The sequence below is a fragment of the Lissotriton vulgaris genome, chromosome 1_1 (genome assembly GCF_964263255.1).
Source record: "Lissotriton vulgaris chromosome 1_1, aLisVul1.2, whole genome shotgun sequence".
Lineage (NCBI taxonomy): Eukaryota > Metazoa > Chordata > Amphibia > Caudata > Salamandridae > Lissotriton > Lissotriton vulgaris.
The window spans coordinates 829,487,600-829,503,797 of NC_141685.1; the positions used below are offsets into that span (position 1 = coordinate 829,487,600).

At 43.0% G+C, this 16,198-nt stretch overlaps 1 protein-coding gene across 2 annotated transcripts in view; it reads right to left on the reverse strand.

The window, feature by feature from the left end:
• TLCD4 (TLC domain containing 4) overlaps positions 1-16,198 on the reverse strand; it is a 288,746-nt gene that overhangs the window by 133,736 nt on the left and 138,812 nt on the right. For both annotated transcript variants that reach the window (XM_086957321.1, XM_086957314.1), the window contains exon 5: positions 8,128-8,222. In XM_086957321.1, coding sequence (XP_086813447.1) covers positions 8,128-8,222 — 95 coding nt within the window. The remainder of the gene's footprint in view (positions 1-8,127; positions 8,223-16,198) is intronic.

A 16,198-nucleotide genomic window follows, 5' to 3' on the forward strand; every position in this document is an offset into this window, starting at 1 on the left:
TCTGTTCATTGTATTTTATTGTGACGAAAATCCAGGAACAGAAGTGAAATATTAACATCTTTTTGTGACATTTGTAATAAAGCTTGAAAAATTGAGAGAACATATTTGAACCAGTTGTTGAATGGTTGCACAGATTGGAAAGTACCAGCAAAGTCATGAAGACAACATGGGAGTAGCTGAGTACATCACAGCAGTCAGTCAACTACAATCTTTAGTTTGAGCATCCAGTGCCACGAGGCCACTACTGGTTCTAGCAGCTAACTGAGCTCCGGTTGGCCATATAAACTGGCCATCCATATTAACAATTTAATTCATTGCACATATGAAGAAAATATCAAATGTTGGAAAATATATCCTCTGTTTAGGAGCGCTTGATCCCCGGAATTTCCTAGTGCTTGTTGGGGATAAAGTAGGAACAATAACAGCTCGCATACACCATGCCCACCGCCAGCCTTGGAGTGGCACTGCCCATGGTTGCCCTCAACATTAGTAGGCCTCTGTAAACATCGAGGCAGAAGGGGATGGCAGGAAAGGAGTTACATCACTGCAGAGAGGCCATTCTGTTTGTGCCACCCAGGGCCAGCTTTTGGCATGGGCGAGCGGGCTCCATGCCCAGGGCGCAGGCTTCAGAGGGGCATAAGGAGCTGTCTACATTAATGTCAACAGAGACCCTGCCTCTGGCTCCAGGGCTGCAGACCTGTTTTTTTTTTTAACACCCCATCAGCCTGTTTTCTTGCCCTTCTATCTCCTTACACCCCCTGCTGCCACGCACTATTAACCCCCCTCCAACCAACAACTTGGCACCAGGGCGAGATGCAAATCGGTGCATAATTTAGGTGAGTGGGGTGGCGCAGGGATCTGTTCAGAGGCCAGACACTACTAATGCAATCCTCCAGGGGCTGACCTCTGAACCCAGGGGCTCCCGCTGCCTCGTTTTATTCACCAGCAGGAGGGCGCCAAATGCATCTCCGCCCAGGGTGCTACCCTGACAAAGGCGGGCTCTGAAAGACAAAAGAGTGATAAATGCAGAGCATTCAAGGCACGGACAAGCATTGGTACTGGGCAAGCGTCCCATGCTTCCGTTGGCGACACCTACACAAGGGTGGCAAATGCAGAGCATTCAAGGTACATTGGTACTGGGCAAGCGTCCCATGCTTCCGGTGGCGACACCTACACAAGAACAGCAGCTCGTCAACGACTCATTTGCACTTCTGTGCAGCGTTGGGTGTGAAGTTACAGGTGTCACGCATGTTTATGCAACAGCCACAGGGGCGGCGGGTTCCCTCTCCTAACATTGTAACGGGGAGGCCTTCCATGTTCTTTGTACGGAAAACACCGGCCATATGACCGAGCCATAAAGGTGCGAGGCGGTCAGTGACGTACACACATGTATTTACAACGTAATACTGTGCGAGGCCACAAGGACCTCTAGATGTACTCACACCTTGAGACTGTCGCCAGGTTCAGTCTGTCTCCAGCTCCAAACATGCCGAATGCACCAGCCAGGCAGCCCTAGCGCCAAGCATTTCCTGCAGTTGTGTGGCGCTTGTAAAGCACATCAGTGAAGTCACCAGCACGCTCGTGGAAAGGGGTCGAGATGTGCAGTACCGTGATCTCACACGCGACACAAGGGTGGAGATCATTGAACGATGTGCTTAGATGCTCTGTGAGACCCCCGTGCTGCCGGGAGGGCCCACCGCCTCAATGGCCCGTGCCCTGCCCCCACCCCAAGAGAGGGCCGGGGTGACTCGGCCCCGCCCAGACCCCGGTACAGAGCTGGCCTCTGCTCAGATAGCACCCTGGGCAAAACCAGAAGAAAGTACGGACACTGCGCAAGCGCTAGTTCACCGCCTAGATCCTCCAAGTCTTTCAGGAGGCGCTAGTTCCAAGTAGGCATTTGTTGTCTTCTTGGAACTAGTGCCTCCTGATAGAATTTGAGGCTATAGGCGGTCAATTAGCGCTTGTGAAGTGTCTGTGCTTTCTTCTGGTTTTGCCTCCTGATAGACTCGTGAGCTTCCCACCCTCGTGATAACTTTCAGAGCACGCACAATAAAATGAACTGCTTCTAGGAGCTTGGAGAACAGTCCTGGATTTTGACGAGAATGTAAAATGTACATGCAGAATTCCAAATGGATAATTCTGCCCAGTGAATGCCTGTCATCTGCATTGCAACATTGGGATCGGTGACATCACCAACACCGGAGCAGCAGCCAATGGTGCGCTATCAGGGCAGAGCCCTGGAGGCGGCCGAAGGGCAGGGGCTACGAATCCTGCGCAGCCGCCGTCCTGCCCCGCAGCCGCCGTTCCCGCAGCACACCGCAGGTCCCGCCGGAGCAGCAGAAAGTTAGCAGGCTGGAAGTTGTCAGCCTGTCCCTGGTATGTAGCCCCGGGCCGTGTCGCCCCCGCCCACTCATCCATCGGGAGCCGAGAACCCGGAGATTGTCCCCAACAGCAGCGGCCCCAACAGCAGCGGTGAGGAGCGTGTGTGTGTGCCTGCACGCGTGTGTGTGCGCGTGAGCCCGTGAGTGGTGGGGGGTGCGCGTGAGCACGTAAGTGGTGGGGGGTTGAGGGGGGTGCGTGCGTGGCTGCGAATGTGTGTGTGTGTGTGTGTGTGTGTGCATGCATGTGTGTGTTTGCGCACTTCGGGAAATGTGAGGCAGGAGATGTGCACGGCGCCGGCCTGGATGTGCGCGTCCACAGAAACCAATCGCCGTGCGTTCCCGACCCCTGTCTCAGATTCCCAGGAGGCGGGCAACATTAGTTGTCGAGCTGGACGCAATGCTTCGCATTGCTTTCTCCAGCTCGACCTAAAAATGAAAAATGTGTAGGGTGTTCCATTTCTCAACATAATTTGTGTGGGTGCAGGGTGAGTCCAGACAGAAACCGGCCTGCTTAAGGACATGATGGCAACTGCCATCTTTTCGAGGTACAAACATAATCTCTGTGGATGTTTGCTGATCTGACAGTGGTAACTATGCTATATGCACACCTTCATTGAGGCAGCCTCCACCTTTATAACGTTTATAGTATAATTTCACCTAGCATACAATAACAGCAATAACAATAATAACAATGTTAAATAGAACACAATTAAAAACAAGCCAAAAGGTCTACAGAAACAAACATTAGGTCTGCTATTTTAACTTGGCAATGGAAACACTAATAGTGGAAATGGCTTACTAAAACAGAAGTGAGGTACTGTTCCATGAAACAATACCTGTTTTGGGGATTATACAAATTCTCTTTTGCACAGAAATCGCTAACCTTACACATATTATATTTCCTGCCTGTACATTCCACTTGAAAGCAACACATCAGGATTAGAATTAATACTTGGAAAACAACATATGAAATACTTTTTATGAACTACATTGATTATGCTCAAGACATATTTAACAACGTTTCTTTTAGGGAATACACCCTAAAGAAAATGTACTACTGATTGAAAGTGTTGCTATTTTTTTCATTTGTGGCTCTGTCCAACATATATAAACTATTAGTTTATAAAACATAAATGCAGCATGCTGTTATCGTGGAAGGAGTGACATGCATAAAGAAAGGCTATGGCACATAAAACACATGCATTCGTTTTACGGGATGCTAGTGGCTCAGGCCAATATAGTACTCCATGCAGTCATAGCACATGCCAAGTCTGTAAGTGACCAAGAGTGAACAGTGGAGAATGTTAACATGTTAAACTCTATGAAAGCTCACTTCCCCGTAAATGCATGTACAAGAACAATATGGGCATGATTTCCCATAAATGTATGTACAAGATCACCATTGGCATCATCAACCTTACTTCAACCATAAATTAGAGAAGTGTGAATCAAGAGTTGATTCCTTTGTTTAATCAAATCATACAAACATATTTTAGTCAGGTTAAAAAAAGTGCAAACGTTACTTGGCGACCTAAGGTAGGAGTCTGTCTGTGTGAGTTTAAATCCTCAGGAAGCATAGAAACGCTCACAGGTATGTTAAGTGCTATTATGGCAGACATGGACTTCCTACTCATTGCTACTTGTCAGGAAAAACGTGACTGATTCTTTTAAAAACGGGCAGGAACTAATGTGACAGCAAGAGGAGCAGTGGTAGCTGTGATCTATTTTAAGAAGCAGCATGAGCTATTCTAGACTGTAGGATGTTATAGGGAAACAATAAAGGAAAACGAAAACAAGGAAGCCTCTAGAGCACAAGAAAGGACATCGAAAAACAGAAGCTTGTAAGGGGAGAGTGATTTAGTTGAAGGAGTGTGGGGTTCGAAGCTAACCCCTATTTGAAAAGATTAGCCAAGGACACTGAGGGAACAGAGAGTCTTTTGCAGCCACAACTCACTCCTCATACCGAGACAGTACCAATACCAGTTTCATGTACCAATACAAACTTCATACTTATTTCAAGGCCAATTTATGTTCACTACTCATCACTAATTGTATACGAATTTGGTATCTTTTTCCAAAATTCTAATTGAGTTGTTACTCTTCTTACATTTCTTAGTAACCCTAATGTAGAGATAATGTTGGATGTGCATTGGTGGGTACTTTTTCTTAGTATAGGCACAACAAGCCGGGAATAGTTTGCCACGTGTCCTGGAGAAGTGTACCCTCTGATTTAAGGGGAAAATATAACACATGATTACTTTAGACAAATCCTCACTTAGAGCTTGATAATGAGGGAAAATCCTTTCATTTTTGGTGGAAACGATTAATCTGGCAAAATTGCATTGGTGGCCTATAAGTCACCATGGCATGTTGCCGAAAATTCCACGGGTTGATGTTCCTCGGAACTTAGAAGTCTCTCAAGATATCTAATCTATTTATTTGTAATTATGTCAGTGCCATGAAATGTTTTGGAGGTAGTATGCTTTACAAAAGCAGAAATTACATTGATTGAAAGTAGACACTTCTGACCAGAGATAAGTGCAAAGGGTAATTATATGAATTTACAATTCACCTATGTCCCTGTTGTGTCAAAGAAAGAGCTCGGTCACTAATATGACATATAACATATAGCAGCAAAAGCATCCTGCCTATTAAGTCCTCTGGGCAGAATTTTAAGTAGACAGGATCTATGGGGATTGATATGCCTTTGCCAGTCCCTGTATTTTTTTGCTAGAAACATTGATGCTTAATAGTTAATGATGACCCTCTGGTGTTTTCGAATGAAAAGGGAAAGGAGTGTCTGCAACACTGTGAAGCCGAGTAAGAGACAGAGAGCTAAAGAGCAAAAAACGTTCTCACGTGGTGCATGCTACCTAAAAAGATATGCAATGGTGTGCAACTGGTTAATCAGCAAATATATCTCCTGAAGCTTTGCAGTGACAAAGATGTATTCCTTTGGGAGGGCGATACCAGCTGAGCTCTGGAGTGTGTCATTTTAATGGTAGTATAAGTATAGTCTAATTGTGTATTACAAAAATATATATTTTGAAAGCGAATGTTTTGCCTTAAGCACAAAATATGTTTGCACATTTTGTGGCAGCCTATCTTATACTGTGTGAATACAATTTTTAAATAAAGGCAGTGCTTTCTGTCACAGGCTGGGACCGGGTGGCACTATAAATACACAAGTCAGTGTACCTTAGTGTGCCAACCAGGATTCAATTCAGTGAGTCTCCGTTCACACATATAGACATCTGCAGTTATTGCATTAACTAACTGAGGTTTCATAAAACAGTGCATTTTCACCCAATTACTTTAAATTGGATTTATTTTTCATTAGAGGGGTATGCATTGTTTTACATGCAGTGACCTGAGGGTAGAAGACCAACAAATTAGTTACAGAATATTTTGTGTTTTTTAAGTCACATCTTTGAATCCTGTATATCTCAAGAAGAGGCAGTTGTCAGGTGGATTGGTTGGGGTCAAACGTTTTAGTAACAGAGATCACAGAGATCAAACTAAATGAGAGGAAACAATAACTGTATAGGCATAACATGGGTAGCAGTAGCACTGATATGTTTAGTTAGAGCACAATAATGGGTGTAGGAAAGTACCGGATGAGGAGCTGGTGAAAGTTAAACAATTATGAGAAACTGGGAAATATAAATTGAGGCAGCAAGAATAGATGGTTTGGCGTTCAAAGGTGTGGTAGGTGAAATTGTGAAAGGTGTTAATAGGCTCAATGTCAGGAGAGCAGGCAGTGCCTGCAGTGCCCCTACTTGAAAATCTAATGCGGTTATTACACGAAGCGTATATAGCAACGAATGTCATGAAAAGAAAGCTATGAGTTACATTTGTGGCTCGGAAGATTGAGCATGTGCTAAATGATTGTGAAGTTAATGGAAGAAGTTATAAGGTGACAAGATAGCGGCCACTAAATCGGGCTTCCAGTAAAGGCGTGGTACAAGTCAGTCTTGGCCATTTCAGGGCTATTGCACAGATTTTGGAGAAGAACTGAATTATGCGTGGGCACTAGCGCAGTACCATTCGAAATATGTGCAGGGGCATTCATAAAGGGTTATGATGCTATAAAAAGTGCACCTAATGGGTTGAAGAAGAGAGCATACAGAATGATCAAAGACTGTGTGCAACTGGTGAGGGCAAGTAGATTGTCAAGTAAAATGTGGGTGTAAGAGATACTGGGGGCGTGTTCTACAGTTGCTCACCTTCTGCTAAGTGTGAGGCCATGACCAGAAAGAAGAAAGCTAAGCCATGGTTGAATCCTGGATGTTTAGTTGAGGAAATGGACCAGGATGCAGAGAAGATGAAAATGAAAGAAAGCAAATTGGATACACAGACTACTACAATGAGTGTGTGAAAGAAGTGCATTACAAACAGGGTGATATTGAGTAAGTGCTGAAACCTGAGAAGGTGCCAAAGGGCCAGTCAGTACGTTTGTAAGGTTGGGGGATACATAAAAATGGGAAGGGGTAAATGGTGTCACAGAAAGAAGTACCTTGGAAAATAGACAGGCTTGTGAAGGTACACAAGGCGGGACAGTGTGTGGGCAGGTTAGATTAATTGAATACTTTAAAAAAAAAACTTAGAAAGTGGTTCTCTCTCCTCATTTGAACTTTTTAATTGATGCTCTTCGTGCATATGTTCATTGTAAAATGTATTAGTATTAGCAATCTGTTTTGGTGTGTGTTCAAAGGGAACGTCTTGTACTTTGTGCTTGATGAATGTAAAAGTTCGCTCCTTTCTATGAAGACACCATATGAAGCTGTGCAGCATTCATTTAGAAGCTGTGGCAGTTGAATGAGTAATACAACAGGGGCACACAGCTGGTTTGTCCCGGACTGGAAACTGGGACCCACAGATGGTATGTCCTGGACTGTGTTTGTCCAGTCAAGTGTTTTGTAAACAATTTCATGATAAAATAAATTCCTTTCTTCCATGGAGCTAGGCCTCTCGCAAAACTTCTCTAGAATGAGGCATCACCTTTTGTTGAAATCAGGTTCTTACATAGGTATTGCACACAAAGTGTCAAACAATATCTACACTATTTGGCTGTATACTGAATTTTTCAAATTAAGAATCTACACAAGGGTAAGTTCATTACCCAAGTTCTTTTTGCTTTCATGGCAATCAACTACTCTTTGTGCTCACAGTTTCTCCAGTTCTACCTCACACTGACCAAGCAATACACATTTACACTGATGTCGTCAATAACCAGTTACTTTATTACCTTCTTATTCCACCTATATTCACTTCTCTGTCATTTCATTGTGCCGTTTTGATCTCTGTTGAATCACTTTTTAACACTTGCTCATCCATACTGTGTTTCTACATTAAATCACTTCCAATCTACGAGTTTCTCTTTCTAGCCCTCTCCATAAATGGAAATCTGCCACTCAACGTGGCCTGAATTTCTCTCAGTATTCAACTTTGTAGAGTCTGCATAGGCTGTTGTTAGCTGCACAGTTAACATATATTAATTATAATTCAATAAATAATGCAAGGTTTTAGGGGAATATGGATCTTTCAAAGAGAGTATTCTCTTGTTAATTTTAACAAGTTCTAGACACTTGCTATCAACTCTACCTACACAATTGTATGATGTTTTTATGGTATGTTCAACTTCTTTCCGTCCTTGTCTGTTTTTCCTATTTTTATAGTCAGTTCACCCTTGGTCACTGAGTCCCGTCTTGTCTGCTTGTTTTGCTATCATAAACACAGCACTCACCAGTACATAGTAGTAAGCATATAGAGCTGCCAAGTGATGAGTTATAAAATATTTATCACCAATCGCTTTCCAGTAGTAAACAATAAGTACCAAATCTGTGAAAAAAAGGATATAAAGTCAATATCATAAAGGGAGGAAAGTGAAAAGAAAGTGCATTTTTTGCCCCCTCTAAAATAAGCCAATCCAAATGATATAATATCACAGTTTACATAACAGATTTGATATATGGCCAATTGAAATAGAGCATGGTTGTAATACAAGCATGATTTGTTTGAAACAAATCTCTTAAGAGTACATATTTATTACATCAATTCATGATTCTCATCTCATAAACTTCCATGTGCCACATAACTTATTTGTTAAAGGACATAATGTCTGAGGATGTTTTGGCAAAGACTTTTGAACAGAAAAGGAGAATACTGCCTGTTTCTGAGAGAGCATTATTCCTGGTACGAAAGAAAAAAAAACAAAAGGAAAAGCAGGGAACTAACAATCACGTGTTAATTATATTTGATTTCTTTCTGTTTCTGCTGTTTGTATTTTAGTACTTTCACATAAACATGTATCCTCATGCACTATACATTTTATCATGCATCAACTATTACCAACCTTAGTGAAAAAGTGTCAACAATTTTTACATTAAACAGTAATTTACAATAGCAGTTTGTACCCCTTACGGTACGTATTAACATAGGGTTGCTCCTCCCTTCATCTCTTAATATTAGAAGACTTACAACAGAAACAACAATCTTTACTAGAACTTAACTACTGATTAAAAAGCCCAAAACTTCAACCCCCTCCCCTCTCCAGGGTGACCGTCTCTACTGTGCCTCCAAATACTCACATATATGGTCCTAACTCTTTATCCAGAATTTGGTCTGTTTCCATTACGTTTCATCATTCTATAAAGCAGTGGTTCCAGAAATTCACAAAACCACAATCCACTTTTTAAAACGGCAAACTTTTGTGAACCACTTACCTTTAATGCATAAGAGGAGGGCCGATTTTGGAATGTAACTAAAGCATTGCGTGGTAGCACATTGTTATTTACAGACATTACATTTTCATTGAAATGACCACTAGCTCTGCAGACATACAGCCTTACTGATTAAACTAAATAGCACACAAAAGATAATATTTGGACATTGGGTTTCTGTGAATATTAATCATCTGTGCATCATCAAGTAGAGTTTCTTTATTTGTTTTGATTTTATTAAAATCTCTGTTTCCAGCACAATTCAGAATTACAATAAATGTAGTACTTTTTTGCTGTTCTAACTGCTGAATGCATACAATTATTTATAGGTATTTTTATTTTGTCGGTGTGGCGAAGAAAGGACATCCTACAGCCTTTCCTTTCACACTCCCTGTACTCCAGCAAGATTGTCACATAATTCACTTTAAAAGCTCTATTCACTTGCAGTCAGAGAAAATAAAGAGGACACCAATCTCCATCAGCAATTCGTCAGAAGACGTAGCCTAACATTTGACCTCTGTCTCTGAAGCACTGGCAAATGTGACGAGATAAACACAGAATTTAAACGCATCTATATTTATTGCTGGGATTTTCCCAACTCGCCACAAATCAGCTTGCGACAACACACAATTTAGTAAATGATGGTATAAAGGATTCAACTCTAGTCAAATAAGTACACTGCTCTTAATTTCAGAGCATGTAACTTATCTGCATTCATTCTCCATGTGTAATAAGTCTGGCTGCAAAATGTCTGTAAAATTATCTCTTTCACCAGATGGCTTTGCAATTTCTCCATTGCCATGGTTTGGCAAATTGTTGTGTGCAAGTGTGTTACCAATGGAGGCCTCATTCTCCTCCAATTTTGGTCTCTTCCATTAACTGAAAGATGTGCTTACATTCTCTCACCATTGACTCCCAGGTGTCACGTCTCATGCCCATAATTGTTACTTTTGGGGTATCTGGTGTTAAGAAGACTACCTCATTGATGGGGGCTCACCCCTCTTTCTAAAAGAAGGACCTCCTAGGATATGGCTACCAAATTATGCACCGAGTCTCCTTTTTCCTGAATCCTTCCAGCATCTACCAAGACAATCTGGGGATATTTTTGTAGCCTATCCGGGGTATTGTACCAGCCTGTCATCAACTTAATGAACTATTCTCTATGTAGCATTGATTTGTTGTTAGTAAATATGTTATGCCAGTCTTTCCAATGCTTCTTGTCGTTTTTATTTCCCCACTGTGGGGTCCCACTTGCTTTTGTATTTCCATTACTTTTGCTCCTTTGTTGTAAATATTAGTTTATATATTGTTTGAACTAACCCTTAAATGTCTGTGATGTATGTATGTATGTATCTATGTATATCAATCAGGGAATTGTGAAGCGTGTTACTCACCCGTGAGAGTTTCAAGTCGCTGGGAGGGAGTGCAGCTCCGGGTCAGTCGGAGAGCCAGGTCTTGAGGCTCTTACTGAAGGTGTGCAGAGTGGGGGCGCTTCTAATGTTGATAGGGCTCTCGTTCCAGGTCTTTGCTGCAATGTAGAAAAAGGCTCTTCCATCCATTCGTGCTCTGCGTATGCACAGGGTTTCGGCGAGGGCGAGGTAGGTGGATCGGAGGTTTCACTTTGTTACGTGGAAAGAGATTCTTTTGTTGAGTTATTGGGGTCCGGTGTTGTGGAGGCATTTGTGGGTGTGGGTGGGTAACTTGAAGGTTACTCTCTTCTCGACGGGGAGCCAGTGGAGGTGTTGCAGATGCTGGCTGATGTGTTCATGTCGAAGGATGCTGAGGATGAGTCTGGCTGCGGTGTTCTGAATGGTCTAAAGCTTGCGGAGCAGGGATTTATTGAGTCTGGCGTAGTGGGCATTTCCACAGTCCAGCCTGCTGGTTCTGAGAGCGTGGATGACGGGGGGGGGGGGTCCATTTGAAGGTCTGGAGGGTGTGAAATAGGTGTCGGCGACGTCGTTGATCTGTCAGTTCATGGTGAGAGTGGAGTAGAGTATGATACTGAGGTTCTGGACGTGGTCCGTGGAGGTGTGGGGGCTGCCGAGGGGATGGACCACCAGGTGTTATCCCATGCAGGGCGGTGGAGGGTCTGAGGACAAGGACGTCTGTCTTCTCTGAGTTGAGCTTCAGGTAGCTGCTGCTCATCCAGGATGGGACATCCTTCCTTCCTTCCTGGAAGCGGAGTCTGGTGGTGTGGGGGTCCTTGGTGAGGGAGAGGATGAGCTGGGTGTCGTTGGCGTAGGTTGTACATGATGTTCAGTAGCGCAAATCTAGCCAAAGGGTGGCTAACCACTGCGAGGAGTCAAACCTAAACATAAAATCAGCGAGTGATCGTAGAGGTAACTGAGTTGTAGATGCTGAATTGTGACATCGTTTTTCTTTTAAAGAGGTAAGTCTTCAACATTTTTCCTAACTTGGAGCAGTGTTGGCCGGCCCTGATCAATACATAGATGTTTCAGATCCTGGGTAAATAGATGAAAAAGGCTTGCTGGTTTCTTTTTTCTTTTTTAGACTTCTTATGGGTGCAGTCTGATGGGGTCCTGGCTGTGGGTGTACTGAGAACCAGCAGAGATGGTGAGCTTGACTGTAAGATGAAGAAGGATGCTGGTCATGATGGATCTGTAAATGATGCAGGCTGGAAAGGAGAGCCAATGGAATTCCATCAGGATGGAAGTGGTGTGATCATATTAGGTGCAGGCCCTGGATGAGACATTATGCAGCATGTAGGATGCCCTTAAGGGTGCTAGTGTAGAGTCTAGGAGGCTGGTTACCAGGGTGATTTACTGCTTACTATTGCTCTTCAATTTTATGGGTGCAGCACCCAGTATCTAAGCTGATAATTTTAGAATCTTACCTTCTCTGCAATCTTAAATTCTTTTTACAGCTCTCAAATGAGTAATCTGGTCTTCTTTACACAGATCTGCTAGTATTCTACAATTTACTTCCTTCAAGGTTGAACTAGTTCACCTATTATTGACAGTATGAAGTCTGGGTTGCCATCTATTGATGGTAAATGGGGTTAGGAATGTCAATGATCCAATCCAGATGGCCTCTGCAATCTAAATCTTCAGGACTCATATCAGGGGCAGCTGGTACACTTCCAATGAGGTGGGGGCAAGTGGAGTGCCTTACCACTTCCCGAAAAACAAAATAAAAATCAACCCCCCTCCAAAATCACAAAGTAAAACACCTTTCCTCCAAAAGCCTAAAATAAAATACCCCCTACCTCGAAAAGCCCAAAATAAAACCAATCCCTCCAAAAACTGTAAAAACAACTACAATAACATTTTAAATAAATTAAATAAATGGTACTGAACCATAGATGCACGTCCAACTTGGTGCTCCACTTCTGAATCTTTAATTTCCTGTCTAAGTCGAACTTCCCTAACCAATCCAGACGCTGCTCTCATGCTACTGACCAGCACCTGGATCGGATGGAGCGGGCTGGTTGGATGCTCCTTCAGGCCCTGGAGACCTGTGCTTGGTCTCCACACAGCTGCCTTAAGCAGCTGGGTAGAGAGCTTTAAAGTGCACATGTCACTTTGTTAGGCGCAACACAGTCAGCCAAAGTGAAATGAGCAATTTGCAGTGTATGGCCAGCCACTGCTCAGTCCACCATGTTGCCAAATGGCAGCTGAGGGCACATCCAACATTTCTCTGGCCTCAGGGTAGACTGGCTGCTGCAGTGCGCACATCGGTAAAAAAAGTGCAATTAAATCTTTTCTTTGCCATTTTATTTTTTCCTGCATGGCTCACAGCGGACGTGGGGGGTGGAAAGGGGTGGACGTTCCCCCACACTCATGAAGAAAGCACAGCTAATTCATATGCTTGCCTCTTTGGTCAGTTTCTTTTTTATTGCTACATTTTCCTCCATTGCATTGATCCTGCCACTGCTCCATCCATATGCACCCAGTGTTTATTTTGCCCCTCATCAAGTATTCACCTACAATTATCAATTGGCCTGCCATCTGGAAACTCCAACCACTCTGCTCCCCAACTCATGCGGCCAGTGATAATGTTGTTTACAGATATTGAGAGACTGGACTATCTATACTAATCAGAAGGTCCTGGAATACTCATAATAATTTAGGAACCATCATACTTTTTATTGCTGTGATTCAACTTAACCATCAAACAAGCAAATGTTTACATTTGTTCCAATCTTTTTTTCTATCCTCAAAAAAAGAAACAATGTTAGCTGCTGGAGATCTATTATTTTGGATATGATATTTAGCCCAAAGTTCCTCATGAATCAATGATACATCCTGATGGGAGTCTGGATCTTTATAAATTCTCTTTTGGCTGCTTCTACCCCAGAGGCAATAATACTGATTTATCGGTGGCCATCTAATGCTTTAATATTTTGACAAATATTCCTAGTAGTGTCACTTGGTGGTATCTCAACTGCTATGGGTTAGTTATGTATAAGAGTATGCTGCCTGCAAAAACAGAGAGCTTATTTTGAATACTGCCAAAGTCTAACGCCTTGATTTCTTTTTGCCTTCTCGTAGTTATCGCTAGAGATTGCATCGCTAGAATGAATAGTAAGGGTGACATTGGGTGTCTCTGCCTCGCTCCAATTTGGATTTTAAAATCTTTTGAATATTCTGGCCCCACTGCTATTACCATCTTTATCCAGATTTCTCCCATACCATATCTTTCATGCACTTTCCTGAGGAATGACCAGCTCACCTTTTCAAATGCTTTCTTTGCATCCGATGGCACCAGCAGCTATGCTATCTTTTTTGTTAATTTTTTGGACAAGGTGAACTGCCCTTCTGATGTTGTAAAGGGTTGTCCATTTACTACAAACCTAGATTGGTATTCATGTTTGATGTCTGGTAATATGGACACCAGAATAATGTCCAATAATGTGCTGTAAATTTTATGATTCATGTAATGTCTTTATTTGAACGGGAAGCAAATAAGGTCTAGATGTGTTCTATACTACATCAGTAACAATTGTATTGTAAGCTCAATGCTTGAAGTGACTATAATTTTATTTCAAATGCTTTTTTTTTGTTTTTTATCCTCATCTCACCTTTCAAAACTCTCCGGAACTTGTACAGCCATTTTCGCTAACTGTGAACCTCTCGACTTACCGCACCCGCTTGTATCACCTGACCCATCCCTTTTTTGTACGGGATATGGTGTAATCATTGGACCAGCTAGATCAGTCTTAGGCTTCGCCCCTAACTCATTAGAGGATGCCAGATGTTAATCAGCTTATCCTCTGCACCTTCAAATTCTAGCCGGGCCATAACAAACGAGGCTTTGAGCCAGTCCTCTCTTTGTGGTGGGAGGGGGTCTTTCCATTTCCTACAGATCTCTCTCCCTGCCAATAGGATCATGTATAGTAAAAAACCTCTGTCTCGCTGTGAAGCTGTCTGACAAAAGAGACCATCATCTCCAAATAGGACTAAGGAGAGATTGACCTCAACCCTAGTTTTAAAAACATCCAAAAGAGTATCCCCCACCTCTTTCCAAAAAAGTTTCAATTCTGTACATTCAAAAAAGATGTGGATGTCATTTGCTAGTGGAGTATGACATCTTGGACATTTGGGTGGAGGAGCTGGGGCGTATTTTGTTATCTAAGCAGGGGTATAGTAGAGTCTATTGATGACAAAAAAAAGATTATTTTTAAAACAGGCCGGTTTTATAGACTTGTATGGTGTCTTTAAAGATGGCTCAAAAAGGGACTCTACGGAAGATCCAATGGAGGTTTGGTTCCATACCGCCTCTGAGGGAGGAATTACAAGGTCTTCAGCTTCTAATATATGATGGTACCTTATCGAAATTTCCATTTTGATTGGGAGGGCGGATTGACACAGCCTCTCAATCTCTCTGATTCCCCTTACCTCCTCCCTTTCCGATCCATACCAGGATGCTAGCCTCTCTGTTTCCCCATACCTCCTCCCTTTCCGATCCATACCAGGATGCTAGCTGAAGATATTTGAACCTGGATAGTCCAATCCCCATCTTATCTCTCAGATATTCCCAAGGATGTACTCCTTCAGTGTCTGCCAATCCAACCAGGTGGTGATTCCCACCCTCTTTATTGGCAATGCTAGGGTATCTCTCAGGCATTCCGGAGTTCAGGGCGAACCCCAGACAGGAGCCAGATCTGAATAGTAGCCTATCCCCCAACTGAGCCTCACCCTGTGCCACAACTCCAGAGCTGCCCTCAAGACCTTCAAACAGACCCACTTAAAGACTCTGGGGGACCCAAACTTGTACAAGAAAGCCTCGCCTCCTCCTACCCCTTCCACTCTCACCATTTTTCCCAGCAGTCTACCCCAGGCTGACTCCTCGGGTTTCACAAGTAGCATCCAAATGCTCTTAAACTGGAATGCTACTGCATACAGGCTGATATCAGGGAGAGACATCCCTCCTTTAATTAGCCTTCGTCTGAGTTTTTTCCACGTCAGTCAGACCCCCTTGTCCCCCCATACAAAGCTCCCTATCTTGCTCTGCACCTTACTGATACTCTTTTTCGGAAAGGTTAGAGGTATAGTAGAAAATAGATAGGAGAGCTTGGGGAGAATGACCATCTTTACCAGGTGGATTTTCCCATAGATGGTTAAGGGAAGATTTCTCCATCTACTGAAAAGACTATCTATTTCTTTAGTCACTCTATTCAAATTTAACGGAGGAATTTTTTCCAGATCTTTCACTATATAAATCCCCAGATATATGAACTCTGAACTCACTGGACCCCTACATTGCTCCAGGTTCCAACACATAACCTGTGTTTTTAGACGATTTACCGCATAGCCTGATATGGACCCAAATTCGACCAACAACTCCTCAACCCGAGGAATCGCCGCCTCCGGTTCTCTTGTATATAGTATTAGGTCATCTGCATAGAGGGCTAATTTAGAGCTATAAAGGGGCGATTGATTCATTTAACCTTATAGCTTGTGCCAGGGGTTCTATATAGATATTGAATAATAAAGGGAAGATGGGGCACCCCTGACTGCGCAGATCCTCTTAAATGGTTTGTTAACATCAAGCATCAGTATTCAGCGAGGAACCAGAGGCTCCCTGATAACAATTCCGTAGGGTCTGAATAAAAGTGGGACCAAACCACATTAC